The sequence below is a fragment of the Andrographis paniculata genome, unplaced genomic scaffold, assembly GCF_009805555.1.
Source record: "Andrographis paniculata isolate CXL003 unplaced genomic scaffold, ASM980555v1 Contig77END, whole genome shotgun sequence".
Lineage (NCBI taxonomy): Eukaryota > Viridiplantae > Streptophyta > Magnoliopsida > Lamiales > Acanthaceae > Andrographis > Andrographis paniculata.
Window position 1 is genome coordinate 5,025,869 of NW_026137614.1, and position 16,878 is coordinate 5,042,746.

The following is a 16,878-nucleotide window of genomic DNA, read 5'->3' on the forward strand; positions in this document are numbered from 1 at the left end:
AAATCGGACATGATTTTTAATGATAAGAGGCACATGTTAAAAAAAAAAAAAAAACGACGATAGATTGGAATGAATAATACAACGATGTCGAAGTCAAAGTGATTTTTATATTTAGTTGGCTCCTGAGTCAATAAGCTTCACTTAACTAATTTGATTGGCTTAATTCATTTTTTTTTACTGTTCTACTTTTGAGTTTATTGGGCCAACCTAATATCTGTTAATTCAACCTCTGCACCAGTAGTTCATTCCTTACGGGACAAAATTAGTTTATTTATTTTGGGTGATCGATTTTTAATTTACCAGTTGATTTTGAATTCACTCATTTGTGTTGAACGTGAATTCGATCTATTTGATAAATATGCAATTCAAATTGAAATATTTGAATTTGAACATTTTTTTTTTTTTCAAATATATGATTAATTTAATTTGAAAATGATGATTGCTTCATCCAGTGGGCCTTCGACGCTGGTGTCAGATTCAGGCTGCTGGATTGGATTTGTATTATTTAATTTATTTTTTTTACTTTTGGGCCTTTTTTTTAAGCCCATCCAATTTTGTTATCCTCCTCTATTAATATAGATTACAAAAAATAAATAAATAAATAGCTATTTTATTTGTTTTTATTTTTATTTTCTTATATTACACCTCTCTTTAATTTAAATTAAATTATGATTATAAAATTGACGAGATTGTCTTTGCTATTATTTAGCATTTGCTACGAACCATGTAAATACTGTTTATAATGTGCAAAAAGGTATATATATAGTTAATCTATATTGCTCTTCCATAGTTTTATCAATAATTAGATTTAAATTACTGAATTGTGAATATGAAATTTGTGTCGGATGCTAATGACGGTCTGCAAAACTTGCACATGCATATGCCACAAATGGGGACGGACGGATACCATGTCGGATGCTAATGACCTTCTCACCTAAAAGCTCAAACTTGTTAGGAAAACTAAGACATTAGTTACATATCCCGCAAACGGGAGTCCCCAACAATTTGTATATCAAATGAGTAGAGAAATTATGATAGTTTGGGTGTTCTTCCAATAAAAATTTTTTGGCATGCTTCCCGGGTAATATTATAAAAAGTACAGCATATATTTATACAAAATATATAATATTTACTTCATCCATTCAATAATTTTAATAATTTAACATAAACTATTATTTTCATATTACCTGAAACATTTTTTTATAGATACTATAAAAAAAATACACTTCAAACTAAAATACAAAATAAACACACCTCTGCATAACTTCAATATATAATACTCTTTCCCTCTCACGTACCATGTCCACGTTGCAGTTTCTATCCGTCTCACATTCATTTTTTGGAAAATAATTATATACTTTAATCTCATTTTAAATTTTTTAATTTTTTTTTATTTTAATTAACATAAGTAGTTATCTTCGTACATTATTAATTATCTACTAATTATCGATATGGTTCATAAAATATTCTGATAGTTTTATTATAATGGAAATGTACAAACGAAAATGTTAAAAAAAAAAAAAAAAAACATTCAATTTAGAAAAAAAAAAAGAAAAAAGATTTACTAGTATTTATTTACGTATGTGTTTAATTTTCAATCCATGCGCGTTGGAGTTAGTCCCCAAATCCCAAACTCCCAAAGGTTTAGGGTTTTAGCACACTGAAAAGCATCACCGTTTAGGAACTCCTTCGTCGCCATTTCTGGTGATTTCATCTCTTTCAGATTCACGATCGAATCGCTGTACTCAGCTCTCTCCTCCTCCTTGAAGCCGCCTGCGCCGTCGCTAGCTATTAGTGCTTCGAGAATTTTCTGTTCGTGTTGCAGCTGTCCATGGCAAGAGGGTCGGCAAAACGGTTGCTTTACTTGTATTCCTGCAAAACCAGTAATCCTTTTAAGGTTAGATGTTTATTTTCGCGTAGCCTACATCGAATCTCTTCGACGGAACCTCAAATCCCTAACCAGTTACGGTTGCCAGTAGCGCAATTTACCCAATCGACGAAATTCGGCATTTTTACTGATTTTCATAAACATTACTTTTGCACACTTCCTGAAAAACCTTCTTTAGATTCGACGAAAGCTAATTTACTTGAATCTCAATGTGACCAATCTGTAGAAGAAGAAAAGGTTCTCGTTTCTGAAACTGATTATGTAGAAACAGGAGAAAAGAGAACAGGATTTTCCGAAGAAATTACAGAAAAGGATCCCGTGGAAATATATAATGGGCTTAAAGATACTCTTGAAGGCGACAGACAATCCCGCAGTGATTGGGATACTTTGACTGAAATTTTTAGGTGTTTTGCAGAATCCGCCTGGGCTTCCGACCAGGCTCTAGCAGTGTATATTGGTGCCTCCTTCTTCCCAACTGCAGCTCGAAAGTTTGGAAATTTTTTCATGAAGAAGAGTAAGGCTGATTTAGTTAAGCATCTTGTATCCCTCAGCGCCGGTGATCAGGCAGACAAGTTTTTGTTCCCAATTTTCGTGGAGTTTTGTATGGAAGAGTTCCCTGATGAAATAAAGAGGTTTAGGAATTCTGTGGATTCGGCCGACATGACTAAGCCACATACATGGTACCCCTTTGCTAGGGCGATGAAAAGGAAGATTGTTTATCATTGTGGCCCGACGAACAGTGGGAAGACGTATAATGCGCTGCAGAGGTTTATGGAGGCGAAGAAAGGCGTGTACTGTAGCCCTCTTAGATTGTTAGCAATGGAGGTTTTCGATAAGGTGAATGCATTAGGGGTTTATTGCAGTCTCGTTACAGGGCAGGAGAAGAAGGTGTTTCCTTTTGCAAACCACATTGCCTGTACTGTTGAAATGGCATCAACGGACGAGTTATATGATGTAGCTGTAATCGATGAAATTCAAATGATGGCTGACCCGTATCGCGGCTATGGATGGACTAAAGCATTGCTTGGACTGAAGGCTGATGAGATACATTTATGTGGGGATCCGAGTGTTTTGAATGTAGTTAGGAAGATCTGTTCGGATACTGGCGATGAACTCGTGGAGCATCATTACGGCAGGTTCAAACCTCTTGTGGTCGAGGCGAAGACACTCCTAGGAGATCTGAAAAATGTGAGGTCAGGAGACTGTATCGTGGCGTTTTCTAGGCGAGAAATATTCGAGGCTAAGTTGTTGATTGAGAAGTTTACAAAACATCGATGTTGTGTCATATATGGCGCCTTGCCACCTGAGACTCGTCGTCAGCAGGCCTCTCTGTTCAACGATCAAGGCAACGAGTTCGATGTCCTGATTGCCAGCGATGCTGTAGGAATGGGCCTGAATTTGAATATTCGAAGAGTTGTGTTCTATAGCCTTTCCAAGTACAATGGAGATAAAATGGTTCAAGTGCCGGCATCTCAAGTGAAACAGATTGCTGGAAGAGCGGGAAGAAGAGGAAGTCTGTACCCGGATGGTCTTACGACTACCCTAAACCAAGAGGATTTAGATTATTTGATCGAGTGCCTAAAAAAGCCTTTTGAGGAAGTTAAGAGAGTCGGGCTATGGCCTGTCTTCGAGCAAGTTGAGTTATTTGCAGGGCAATTTTCTGATTTGAAATTCTCTCAACTTCTTGAGAAATTTAGCGAGAATTGCCGGCTTGATGGATCTTTTTTCCTGTGTCAGCATCAGCACATAAGAAAAATCGCTAATATGTTGGATAGGGTTCCGGGATTATCTTTAGAAGACCGTTTCAAGTTTTGCTTCGCTCCTGTCAACGTCAGGGATCCGAAAGCAATGTACCATCTTATGAAATTTGCTTCCACGTATTCTCTGAAACTTCCTGTCAATATAGCTATGGGAATGCCGAAAGGAGCTGCTAGTAATGATTCCGAGCTTTTGGATCTTGAGAGTAAACACCAAGTGGTGTCGATGTACATGTGGTTGTCGAATCATTTTGAAGATGAAAGATTTCCGTATGTTAGGAAGGCTGAGCTTATGGCCGTGGGGCTTGCAGAATTGTTGGGTGAATCTCTCATCAAGGCGAACTGGAAGCCGGAGTCGAGACATGTGGGGAAATTGAAGCCTAAGGAAAAGGAAAATGTTGGAAAGGAAGAAAAGTTTAAGCTTCAAGAGAGGACAGATGAAGAAAACTCGAAGCTTCAAGAAAAGAGCGGCGATTATGAAAGGCCAATGTCGTTGATTAAATCTCGCCAAAAGTGAGTTGCTATGCATTAATGCTGTTGCAGATGATGTTCAAATTCCATGGAGTTTCTTAAGATTATCGGGAGAAGGATGCTATGGTCTATAGATTTTGTTTCTTTACGTTGATTTAGTTGTGTGATTGGCACTAACTGGTTCGAGAGGTGAAGCCACAAACCGAGCTGGGAAATTTATCATGGTTCATAAAACATGCCAAGTTGAATAATTTGGTCATTTTTTCGATAAAAAAGCCCCATTTGTGTTGAAAAATGATTAGTCGTCTGTTGGAATGCTAAACTTACTCACAGCTTCGACTGATCTTATTATGCAGAAAAAGGCAAGAGCACGCAGGGCTTCCCGGGAACATAGCTGCATAAGATCTTGCGCTGAAGGTAATGAAGTACGAACCTGTTCCTTGATTTGGGGCTTGTTTGTTTAGTGTTTATACTTTTTAAGTGTTTTTGTTGTTAGTTATGGAAAATTGTGAAGATATTATAGGAAATAGTATTTTGTGTGTTTGAATTGTCGACTTTTATTATATACTTGTAGTTGTTAGACTTTTATTGAATAGTACTACCGACTTTTTTGTCCTTGTGTTTTAATATGATGTAGTAACTAGTAAGTGTAAGTTTGAGCATATCTATAAGGCAGAGTTGCTCATATTCCACTGTGATTTCGAAACTCAGCGTAAAACCTCTGTATTTTAAAAAACGTTAATGAAACCCCTTTTTACAGTTTTTATATGATATGAAGATGATTTCCGATCTATATTTTTTTGCATGATGGAGAGTTTCATTCAATATTTTTGAAAGTATAAGAGAGCATCACTCAATTTTTAAAGTATTGAGTTTTGAAGCCACAGGGGAATTCTGATCAATTTTCCTATATATAATGTATAGTGTGGTCAAACTTGCTAGAAAAGATAAATGTAAACCTTATGTTTGATCAGACAAAAATGAAAAGTGTAAACATTTTATGTGGATGTAGGATTGGGTAATATTTTTTCATACCGGCGCTCTTTTCATCGTGTCATTGCCGTAAGTAAATGTAAGAAGTGTCGATTGTGTTCTTGCATTCTCGTGAATATACATTACATTTCCATTAAAACATGTTTGCTCTTTTTATAGATGATACAACTTTTTCATGCACTTGTTGACTTAATTGAATCTGCACGACTCAGCGATTTAAGTTATTGCCTTGTTTGATCAGCTAAAAGGGACAATGTAATTGTTGACAGGGGTTGCCGGGAGAATTATCTTGCTCGATTTCTAGAAAGCATTTCTCCTCGGCACAACTGATCCGGTCGGAGTTTTTGCAAGGTGTCGTAAAATTCAGCTGATAGTAATGTAAGTTTTTGAATTGTGCTCTTTAATATGCAGAAGTAAGGTAAATCATATGTGTTTAATTTGCATTGTTTTAATTCCGAATAGGTTTTAAGGAAAATCGAGAGATTGAATGGTAAAAAATATAATACAAAAAAATAATTAAAAATAATAGAAACTAGTGTAGGCCATAGGAGGGTAGCCTTGGCCTTAATTAATTTCTATGGCATTCATTCTTCAATAGTTTGGCGGACCTATTTATTTTGATTTTTGCACCCATAGAGTTATGGCATTTTAGAATAGCTTAGGTTTCAACAATAGGTTTGCCTTCATAATTTCTTCATTTAATTAATTAATTATGTAGTTAATATTAGTATTTTTCATTTCCTAATAGTTTTGTAATTGTATTTTTGTAGAATAAGTTTTTTCCTGGCTATTTGTATAGATTAAATAGTTAAAAGAATATTAAAAGCAATAATACTAATAAGGATTATACATGATTGTTTGGTTTTGGTCCAAACGAAATTAATATTTAGTAAAAGTGTGTATGTTTTGATATTATTGTCATGTAATTGTATATTTAATAATATATTAGTAGTTTAAATAAAAATTCAAGATATTTTAATATTAGTGTATATTTATATTTACTAAAAAAAAGGAAAAATTTTATTTGAGTGTAAAAAAGACTATTTTGAATAAGGATGGATGAAATATTATTTAGTTCATGTAAAAATAATTAAAAAATCGTGTGATTTTCTTAAAGAAAAAATAAAACAAAACTTTTATTTATTTATTTATAAGAAAGAGAGTATATATATATAAATATATTTAATATCATATCAAAATTTTTATCTAATTGAATTTTTAAAATGTATGTATCACTCTTTGTGAAAATGACATTTTTTTTTAACAAATATTTATTCATTATTAGGTTTATGGTGGTTTTAGTTGGTGGGCTATCCCGTAACTGTACTATCTGCCACGTGCACTAACAATATGTACATTTTTAATTATATTTTTTTGTGTGCTAATAAAATATTTTATATTTTATGATTTTTTTATTTAATAAATGTAAATTTTACACTATTAATAATTTGTTTGGCAAATTGTTTTTTTTTTTTTTTAATATGATTTATTTTTGTATATTATTTTTTATTATATTTAATCTGATATTTTTTAAAAAATAAATAGAGTCAAATCTAAAAATGATTGTTGTGTAATAAAATATTTTAGAAAATATTGGGAATATTAAAAAACATAAAAATATGGTTTGTTTGTTTTGTCAAAAATTGAATTCGTATTTTATAATATATTATATTTTTGTTATTTTTATATTGTGTACATAATTTTTTATATTTTAAATTTAAAAAAAAATTTAAACTATTTCGCAAAAGAAAGAAATCCGTTAGTCACATTTTTTTTACTAGATTCTAATATATATTAGTTTATCTTCGTATAAAAGTCAATACTCAATATAAAGTAGTAATTTTTTTTATTTTTTATTACCAACATTATTTTTTATATTTTACATAAAAAATTCTTTAAATCATAACATTAAACAAGCCCGTAATGTTTTACTGAAACAATTTAATTTAGGGTGTTCTTTTACCCTATAAATACATATTCTTTTAAAAATATTAATATATTATATGTATTCATTACTTTTATATTATATTTCTATATTTAACTAAAAAAATAAAATATCTTTAAATTATTTCACAAAACTAAAACTCCATTAGTATTTATTTAAAAATTTATTATCGACCAATGTATGTATAAACAGATACCCTATTCATCAATCCCTTAGTTGCAAATTAATTATATGTCATTTGATTGGACATAAATTTTAATAAAAATTAGTAATAATTATCATCTCTTTTCTTCTATAAAAATATGAAAGTGTAATAAATTTTTATTTAAAAAGAAAACAAAATTATTCTTTTATAACAACTTAAAAAAGAAAATAATAAATTTTTTGTAATTTTGAAGTTTTATTTTTCACAATTTTAAATTCAAATTAATATTATTCATTATCCACCATTTTTAATAAAATATATTATACCTTATAAAATATCAAATTAAAATAATATTAAAATAAATACATTCGCTGAATTTTTCAACATTATTTTTAAGTTGTGATTTTTCAAAAATAATAATAATAATAATAACAAAATATTTTATATAAAAATAAAAAAATAAAGAAAAACTTTAAATACTCTTATAAAAAGTTAAAAAATATTTAATTTAAAATAATATATATTATATTTTAAATACAATACTTTATATTTCAAAACTAAAAATCCCAAAATATTGATACTTACAACTACATTCCAAATCCTTCAATTGGTTGACTGTAAAATTAGCTGCTTCATCAATGCAGTCAAAAGGACGGTAAACTCTCTCAGAAGCTCCAGGGACTCTAGCACCAGACAAATCAACACCGTTCATTCCATTCAATCAACGGCCTCCATACATCCAGCAGTAGCCCACAGCGAAGCCCGTCAGTCACACTCAGACAGATTACCAAAATCCCATGTCGAATTCCAGAAATCCATCCATCGGCCTAACCGCGCATTGAATTCTTCGTTACGACGTCGTTTTGATGGCATAACGGAAACGGTGCCCCATTTCCATTCATTGACTGCAGCAGCGGCAGTGCATGCCCTCTTCGTGTCGCCAAATCCTCGCTGCTGCGTGCGCAAATTAATCCCCAAATTTCCTTCAAACCCTAAAAAAAAAAAATCAATTGAAGGGAACGGAATATGGGGAAGAAGAGGAACGCCCCGCTGAACAAGGTGTTCGCTTGGGTCCGGCGGCAATCGACGAAGGTGAAGACCGCCATGGCCGCGGCGGCCGTGCTCTTCTCTCTGGTGGCTCTCAAGCTCCTCATTCACGACCACAATCACTTCTTCGTTGCCTCCGAGGCCATCCACTTTACAGGAATTCTGGTCTTGATTTACAAGCTCAGCACTCAGAAAACCTGCTCTGGTAATATATATATGATTGTTTCAATTGATCGATTTTCTGTGTTTTGGATGGATTTGATGTTTTTAAGAGTTGAAGATTTTCTGTATGCGTTTGATTTGGTTTTAAGTTTGGGGTTTTATGATCTTCTGTTGTTTTCTTGTTCATACTGTGGGTTATCCAATTGTTAATTTTCCCTAATTTTTCTAATCAACAGAAAGGGGGATTTTGATTTCTCATAATTTTTTACTATGTGTGATGCAAAATTCAGAAAGGTCAATTCGATCAGTGGTCTGAATTAGTCCTTGTTCTTTGTTTTGTTTTGTTTATTCCAAAGATTCGATTGTTTTGACGATCCTTTGACCTGCTGACAGTGGTAAAATATTTAGGCAGCCATCCTTTTTCTTGGGAATATATATATATATATATATATGTATTCTTCGTCTGTGAATTGAAACGATATGTGTATAGCTAGGCATGGAGACTAATAAAAAATTAGTATTTACTTTATAAGTAAAAGTTACCGAGGGTTATTTTGAGATATTTAATAGGGAAATGTGTTCAATATGTAATGACAATGATAGATTGCTATTTCAGAAGTTTAAGAGATTGATATTTGATAATATTAAGTTTAAAGCTCAAATTATGTCTGTTTGATTGTTAGTCTCCACAGATTTATGTAAGAATTACTTTGAATTTTCCTATAGTTAAGAAGCATTAGTGCAAGATTTTGTCTTTAGATAGATCAAGAAATGATGAATTTTGAATAAGCTACTGATTGATTGCAGTTACTCTGATTCAATTGATTGTTTTTGGGTATTATTGTTGTTATTTGTCTTTTTTGTATGTGTTGTGATGCCTGCAAGAAATTTGTTGCATTTCTGTAAGAACTCTGCAGCTACGGTTTTCATCTTAAATGTGGGTTAGGAATGAGAAAATTTATTTTTGTTGGGACAGCCAGCATCTTCTATGTACTATGGTAGAACACACGGTTGTCGTCTATTGTTTTTGGATCATGTTGGATTTCTTCTAATTTCTACCACTAGTCCGAAGTGTAAAAGAACATTGTTCTTGATTTTGCTATTTTTTCTAATGTATTGCTTATTATTTGTTTTTAGGCCTTTCACTGAGAAGTCAAGAACTTACTGCGATATTTCTGGCGGCGAGATTGATGTGTAGTTTGTTCATGGAGGGAGACATTCACACTTTTCTCGACTTTGTGACGCTCGTGTCAACTTTGTGGGTCATATACATGATGCGAATCAAGTTGAGGTCGACTTATGTTGAAGAGTTGGACAATCTGCCGTTGCACTATGTGGTAAAGTTCTTTATCTTGTCTTCATTTTGCTTTATTTTTGTCATAGATTATGCTAAAAAGTTGGACTGTACGATAGAAAGGTATACATGTTTGGAGATGAATATATACATTTTAATTTTTATTGAAGTATAAAACCTAATCATCAAAATTTACTATCCAGCCCAAAACTATTAAGGTTTGCGTAGAGTTGTAATACAAATGGTACTTATTTGTAATTTGGCGTTGTCCCGTTTGTCTCGTTCGATCTTAGTAAAAGTTATTATGATAAATTACACAAACCAAGCTTGAAGACAAAACTTGGCTTGTATAGTTTGCAAGTGAGCTCGATGGGATACTAAGATCCAATAAGATTCTCATCAAGTGTTATAAAGGTCTTAATTCTTAAATGTATGGCAAAATAACGATTGCAAAAGTTCGAAAAGGCATATCTACTTATTTATAGTTTGTTTAGCCTAGGTGGTACAAGGAGGTTTACTTGTCTAATGAACATAAAAACTCAAACTCGAACTACCTTTTCAACTTTTATCGAGTAATGATCGATCTCAAGAGTCATAATAATTGCTGATTTCAAACATGAAAAGTGCATTATAGTTCAACTTATTGAAAACTCATGTTGTTTGATATAAATTGCCTTCACCTATGAAAAGTATTTTTATTTACCATCTTAATTTGTAATACCCCTTAGTTGGATGGAGAATAAATGAATTCATTAGGTTACTCGTGTACGGATTTTATTCGGGAGCTCACCTGAAAGAATCCTGGAATTAAGTGTGTTTGAATAATTATGAATCGATTAGGTTACTCTTTTGCATATTTCTTTTCGGGAGCTCATCTAAAAGAATTTTAAAGTTAAAACACTTTTTAGTAATTTCCAAATGTTTGTTGGGTGAATTATCGTTGTTGTGTCCTTCAGCGGGAGACTGTGTAATACTCCGATGAGTTTACTAAACCCTAATATGTACGGTTCATGGATAAAAAAAATAAAAGTATATTGCAAACAATTGTCCTATTTCTTTGTTCCTTGTTTTGGCAGGCCGCACCATGTGTGATTTTAGCGTTGCTCATCCACCCTTACACTCATCACATGCGTATTGGCCGAATGCTTTGGGCCTTTGGCGTGTACTTAGAATCTGTTTCCGTATTGCCCCAACTTCGGATGATGCAAAACACAAAGGTTCATTAAAAAGAAGAAAGGAGAAAAATGTGTTAGCTTTACAACTTTACCCATTGGTTGTTGATATCAACAATTTTTGGTTTAACTCTTCAGTTTTTGGTGTCAGATGATCGAACCATTTACAGCCCATTATGTGTTTGCACTAGGTGTTGCAAGATTCCTCGGATGTGCTCATTGGATCATTCGGGTAAGTGTCCGAGTAATATATATATATATATGTGTGTGTGTGTGTTTGTACGGGGACGGATATGTTAGTGTTGATTAGTCTTCATTTCAGCACAATAAATCAATTATATAGCACGTCACACTATATAACCTACACAATAAATGTTAATACAATATATAACACATATTTTGAAAGCACTATATATGATTTTATGTAGCATAATATATTGTGATTTCAGTATAATAAGCAGACTATACAACATAGCACAATATAACAATGTATGTTATTTGTATTGTGATTAAATGCTAATTGCTTCAATTTAGTATGTTATGTTAATGTGCATCTTGTACTATGAATTTACGGCTCATTTGTTGTTGGTTTATATGTTATTACGGCTGATTAGCACTCTGTCCTTAACAATAATGAAATGAATACGATGCAACGGCAGGTATATGAGTCGGGGGGAAGTTACTTGTTCTTGGTCGGGACAGGTTACTTTTGGCTCCCGACGGTCCTCATTGCGGAAATTGTCCAGACATTCATCCTGGCTGACTTCTGCTACTATTATGTCAAGAGGTAATGTAATTTAATAAATCAGATTCATTCATTTGATGTATTATTATTTCCTTTTGTTTGTGCTTGTTCATTATGTATGATTTGTGAGTTTATTGTTAATTCATTAATGATTTTTTCGACAGTGTAATGAATGGACAGCTTATAATGAGCCTTCCTTTGCCTGTTTGAAGATGAAGATGAAGATGAAGAACAAGCAAAAGGTTTAGGGTGATTCTACACCTACACAAACTCTCAAATTTCACCCACTGTTTGTTATGTACATTTGTTTTGTCTAATCATGTTTCTGTATTTGTGGATTTTCTGGTTTCTTGATTTTAGCTTTTACACTTCTGTCTTGTGTTCTAATTTAATAATAATAATAATGGTAATATATAACAGGGTCTTTCATTGGAATTCTAAGGGTGGGTTTCTTTATCCATAAAATTTTTGTCTTATTTTGTAGAATTATATTGGTAGTAAAGTAAGAATAAAATAAAAACAACTTAAATAATTTTATTAATAAGGTCCCAAAAATTAAAAAATGGATAGTTTATTAAGAGACCTATAAATATTATATTTAATATAATATAATAAAAATTTTAAATATAAAAATGTTTTAAAATTTTAAAATCTCAATCATAGTATTTACTAATGTAATTTGTATTTTTAATAAAATACAATAATTAAAAATTGTAAAATAGAAAATAAGAAACCAAAAATTTATAATCTATCCTGCAATAATAAATCCAAAGGCCAAATCTATCTAAGAATTTTGAATGATTTAGCTTTGTTTATACAAAATTTTTGAAATTTTTTGAAATATTAGAAAAAAGAATAAAAAACTAAAATTTTATTTTATTTTTAGCCAAAAAAAAAATAAATTTATTATGGTATTTTTCAAAAAATAATAGTGTCAAATAATAAAAATTGATTATGTGAATAGAACCTAAATTGATTGATTTATTTAATATTTGAAAATTATTAGGTGCTTAAAATGCGTAACGAATAATTAGTTGTTTCATTCGACCTACTCTTTAGGAACGAACACCAACACCAAACTATTTATGCTCTCTCTCTCTCTCTTCACCACCCGCCGTCGCTTCCTTCTTCGAGATCCAGCGCGCCTTCCTCGCCGGTAACCTCAAATCCGACGCCGGAAGTACGGATTCGCCGATATTCTGATTCGGAAGAAAGCTTGCACGCTGAGAGAGAAGCAGACCAAGGTTGGTTTGGCTTTCCTACGGCTAATACGATTCGCTTCCAGGTATGATCCGATCGGACGACCTTTCGCTATTCATGTATATTCGCCAATGGCGTATGGAGTTATAGCTTTGTTTGATTTGTGTTGAAGATCTGTGCTGTAATGCTAGGGTTTATGCTTGATATGCATATATATATAATTTTTTTAATTTTTAATGATTCTAGGGTTTTTGTAGGTCTTTTCGTTAGGTAATTGTTCGTAATGGCGGCGGCGGCGGCGACGGAGGCGACAGCTGAGCAACCAGTTTCTGCGCAAGTTGTACGTTTCCTTTTGTCGATATCTCGTTTTTCCGTTTATTTCCTGTAATGTGGATTGTGATTGCTAATGTTTAACTTGGCTTACAATTTTTGGGGGAGATAGGTTGGGAACGCATTTGTGCAGCAGTACTACCATATTCTGCATAACTCGCCGAGTCTGGTCCACAGATTTTACCAGGACATTAGTGTCCTTGGTCGTCCTGAGGAGGATGGCTCCATGAGCATCACCACCACTATGCAAGTAATCTCTCTCTCTCTCTCTTACTATATATATACTAATTTATCTGGGTGTGTGTTTGTGGCTGATTATGCCCTGCCTAATTGCAAATGGAGTAATGAACATAAATGGCAGGAATTTGTTGTGTTGATCACAATATTATGTTGTTTCTGTTATAATGATTTTGTTTCTTTATATATGATGTGCAAATGTTCTGTTGTTTCTTTCTGCACTGCAATTTAATCCTTAACTGTGGTTAGTTAAGGGGTTTCGGTGATTTAACTATTTATTTTTGTAATGGGTTTGGTGATTTCAACAGGAATTAGTATTCTAAAAATGATTTGTTTGAACAACTCCGACAGGCCATAAATGAGAAGATTGTATCACTCAACTATGGTGATGTCAAAGCTGATATTAAATCAGTGGATGCACAAGAGTCTCTTAACGGTGGAGTCCACGTTCTTGTAGCTGGCTATATAACGGGGAAAGAAAACACAGTTCAGAATTTCGCTCAAACTTTCTTCCTTGCACCTCAAGACAAGGGTTTCTTTGTCTTAAACGACATGTTCCGTTATGTGAATAATGTTGATGCAAATCCACCATTGGTTAATGGAGGTGACGCTCCTATTGCTGATGAGCAAAGTAAGCATTACAATTTTCCAAGATGTCCTAACCCTTTGTTGGTGATTTGCAATGTAATCGATTATGTGATTTCCCTTCTAGCATTGCCGATCCCTGCTCCAGTTGCGGAGAATGATGTCACCGAGCAAAGCACTCCATCACCGCCTGCTGAGGAAGCTGCCCCAGAAGTACAAGACCCTCCCAAGAGTGAGGAGGTTGGAAATGTCGAAGAAGTTCCTGTGGCTAAGGTCGATGAAGTTGAAGATGAGTCAGAGAGGGTTGCTGAATCTAGTGCCAAAGTAGAGGAAGTTCCTAAGAGGTCTTATGCGTCTATTGTAAGTGGAATTAGCAATTAAATAAGGTTCATCTAATAAATACTCCCTCCGTTCGGTAAACTTATCGTAATATTAAAGTGAGGTAGATAAATAATATGGTTCGTACATTGCCTGGTTATTGCACTTATATCTCTTACACAACTTTGCATGAAATGTGAGTGTTCATTAAGTTAATCTAATTGCCGAGTTTGATTCAAACGTGTTATGCAGGTGATGCGTCTCAAGGAAACTGCTGCGACCTTCTCGCCCCCTCCCCCTGCCCCTCAAAAAGCGGCACCTAAGAAAATTGAGCAAGTGAACACTACTTTGAACTCCACAAGCAATGGACCAGTTCTCAATTCGGACAGTGCTGATAATGGGAACATCCAAGAGGGTGAAGGCATGGATCTGGATTTTCTTTTAGTTTCTCGTGATGTATTACGTTGTAGAATCTGTTTTCTTGCTTCAATTATAATGTTCTGTAATTATTAATTGTGTAATCTTGACATCTATGCAGCAGATGGTTACTCAATTTACATAAAAGGCCTTCCAATGAATGCGACAGAGAAGTTACTTGAGGAAGTATTCAAAAAATTTGGGGCCATCAAGAAGGATGGAATTCAAGTTAGAAGCAATAGAGTATGTTATATTTGCTGATAGTTATTTTATGTGGAAAGTTGGATAGATTTTATGTATCTATTTAAGAACCATTGAATGTGGGATAGTAAACAATCGTATTTTTCTGCAGCAACAAGGTTTTTGCTTTGGCTTTGTGGAGTTTGAGGAGGCAAGTTCTGTGCAGAAAGCATTAGAGGTGCGTATGATTTTTACACATTATTTAACAAACAATCTTTTTAGTGTAGCTTCACCGAGCCATGGATGTGCAAATTGATGTGGAATTAGTTTTGACTCTATTTCAGTGTTCATCTCCTTGAATTTACTTCTTGCATTATAAGATAATCTGTATGGTGATTGAATCATAGGGTTCGATATTCCCTATGCTCATGCATACATGATATGTGTTATATAGCTCAACATCTAAATATAATGGAATCTAATGATCTATTAGGGATATGAATTGGAGAAGAAAATTCTAACTCAGACCATAATAGGTTTTTACAGTCATTCATTTCCGTGTTTTTACTCATAATTGTACAATATGTTGGTATTTCAGGCTTCTCCTGTGGCAATTGGTGGGCGCCATGCATTTGTTGAGGAAAAGAGGTCCACCAATTCTCGAGGCAAGTGACTGTTACTTTGAATTGAATACACCGAACATTTTTTATTTATTTTTTTAATTCATCAATCTCATTGATATTCAATTTCTATCATTTTTCCCTTTGACTTTGATCTTTATTTCCTTGCCACTCTATTCATAATCTTCCCCTTCCACCATTTATTTCCCAACAACCTCTTCAGTTTTCAGCCATCGAATCAATTTTCTACAGAAGCAGCAGCGATCTCATTGTTTTTGCATATGTGAAAGCATATCAGACTTATATTATAGTTTTTTACTTACAAATGATGATTATGGGATTAATTCGGATAATTTTCGTTGTCCAGTACTTACAACTCCTGGTCGTTTGCTTCGTTTTTTTTTTTAATTTTATAAAAACTGACGGCGAGCTATAGTGCTGGCGACATCTTCTGAATAAAAGTTTATTTGTATTATTCCCACAGGAAGTAACCGGGGAAGATTCCAACCAGGAAGGGGTTCAGGATACAGGACTGATGGAATGCGAGGTCGCGGAAGGGGTTATGGCAGAGGCGGCGATTTCAATGGCCGCAGTGACTTTGGCAACAGAGGCGGCAATCGCAGCAATGGTTACCACCATAGGGCTGATAACATCAGCAGCAATGGCGGGGGCGCGAGAAGTACTAGTACGGCGCCTCGAGTGCCGGCCACTGCTTAAAATAGGGGGGAGGTAATTTTTGGTATGGTTATTTGAGTTGAGTAATGACATTATATGATTTATTTGGAATATATATATGTAGTTAGAGTTTACTTTTTGGTTTGGTTTGGTTTGGTTTGGTTTGATGGATGGATGGGTTTAGTTTTGATCACGTTATTTGTTCCCACTAGTATTGTTTTGTGAGTGAGCGAGCGAGTTACGGTATTATTATTATTATTATTATTATTATTATTATTATTATTATGTCATCACTCACTAGGGTAGGAGGTGGGGTGAGGTGAGGTAGTAGTAGTAGTAGTAACGAGGCAAAGCATTTTTGAACCTTTTTATTTTTATTTTTATTATTATGATTTTTTAAATGGTATTTTGATGGATTGATTGATTCGATTATATTCGATTTTAAATGTCTTTTATTTTATGGAGTGAGCGTGGCTACACTGCTGAATATAAAATGATATACAATATGTTAATATCATATAAATATAGTATATGTTATAGTTTTATATAATTGATTTTCACATATGTATATATATTTTTAATTTTTTTTTTCAAAAGAAACATAACATTGAATCCATATTTATATTAGGCCAAATACTATAAGAATTTAACTGTTTACAAAATTTGTCTAAATAAAGCCTAGTGCCCTATTTCAAAA

The 16,878-nt window shown here is 33.4% G+C and overlaps 3 protein-coding genes across 7 annotated transcripts; all 3 read left to right on the forward strand.

The window, feature by feature from the left end:
- The first annotated feature begins 1,609 nt into the window (after nt 1-1,609).
- LOC127239227 (DExH-box ATP-dependent RNA helicase DExH18, mitochondrial) lies at nt 1,610-8,227 on the forward strand. 2 transcript variants are annotated; one of them, XM_051257283.1, is made up of 4 exons: nt 1,610-4,158; nt 4,473-4,541; nt 5,379-5,487; nt 7,844-8,227. In XM_051257283.1, the coding sequence occupies exons 1-2, from the start codon at nt 1,832-1,834 to the stop codon at nt 4,516-4,518; spliced, it is 2,373 nt and encodes a 790-aa protein (XP_051113240.1). In that variant the 5' UTR covers nt 1,610-1,831; the 3' UTR covers nt 4,519-4,541; nt 5,379-5,487; nt 7,844-8,227. The 2 variants fall into 2 exon arrangements, with proteins under 2 accessions (XP_051113240.1, XP_051113239.1); XM_051257282.1 differs by having other exon boundaries at nt 4,473-4,533.
- LOC127239228 (uncharacterized) lies at nt 8,218-11,991 on the forward strand. Its single transcript, XM_051257284.1, has 6 exons — nt 8,218-8,451; nt 9,546-9,745; nt 10,779-10,919; nt 11,026-11,106; nt 11,534-11,661; nt 11,784-11,991. Exons 1-6 carry the CDS (start codon nt 8,226-8,228, stop codon nt 11,827-11,829), a joined length of 822 nt encoding a protein of 273 aa, XP_051113241.1. The 5' UTR covers nt 8,218-8,225; the 3' UTR covers nt 11,830-11,991.
- A 666-nt stretch (nt 11,992-12,657) lies between these two features.
- Nucleotides 12,658-16,579, forward strand: LOC127239432 (nuclear transport factor 2-like). Of its 4 annotated transcripts, none has more exons than XM_051257577.1 (10): nt 12,658-12,904; nt 13,090-13,159; nt 13,262-13,399; nt 13,738-14,017; nt 14,099-14,331; nt 14,542-14,710; nt 14,828-14,949; nt 15,059-15,124; nt 15,485-15,555; nt 15,995-16,579. In XM_051257577.1, exons 2-10 carry the CDS (start codon nt 13,103-13,105, stop codon nt 16,221-16,223), a joined length of 1,365 nt encoding a protein of 454 aa, XP_051113534.1. In that variant the 5' UTR covers nt 12,658-12,904; nt 13,090-13,102; the 3' UTR covers nt 16,224-16,579. The 4 variants fall into 4 exon arrangements, with proteins under 4 accessions (XP_051113534.1, XP_051113533.1, XP_051113532.1 ...); XM_051257576.1 differs by having other exon boundaries at nt 13,066-13,159; nt 15,995-16,578; XM_051257575.1 differs by having other exon boundaries at nt 13,077-13,159; nt 15,995-16,578.
- The last annotated feature ends 299 nt before the right edge of the window (nt 16,580-16,878 follow it).

Coding starts and splice junctions, on each gene's coding strand:
- LOC127239432 (XM_051257577.1), top strand. CDS start 13,103: ATGGCGGCGGCGGCGGCGACGGAGGCGACAGCTGAGCAACCAGTTTCT. Junction 14,711..14,827: donor GAACATCCAAGAGGGTGAAG/GCATGGATCTGG, acceptor ACATCTATGCAG/CAGATGGTTACTCAATTTAC. Junction 15,556..15,994: donor TCCACCAATTCTCGAGGCAA/GTGACTGTTACT, acceptor TCCCACAGGAAG/TAACCGGGGAAGATTCCAAC.
- LOC127239227 (XM_051257283.1), top strand. CDS start 1,832: ATGGCAAGAGGGTCGGCAAAACGGTTGCTTTACTTGTATTCCTGCAAA. Junction 4,159..4,472: donor TTGATTAAATCTCGCCAAAA/GTGAGTTGCTAT, acceptor CTTATTATGCAG/AAAAAGGCAAGAGCACGCAG.
- LOC127239228 (XM_051257284.1), top strand. CDS start 8,226: ATGGGGAAGAAGAGGAACGCCCCGCTGAACAAGGTGTTCGCTTGGGTC. Junction 8,452..9,545: donor CACTCAGAAAACCTGCTCTG/GTAATATATATA, acceptor ATTTGTTTTTAG/GCCTTTCACTGAGAAGTCAA. Junction 11,662..11,783: donor TGCTACTATTATGTCAAGAG/GTAATGTAATTT, acceptor TTTTTTCGACAG/TGTAATGAATGGACAGCTTA.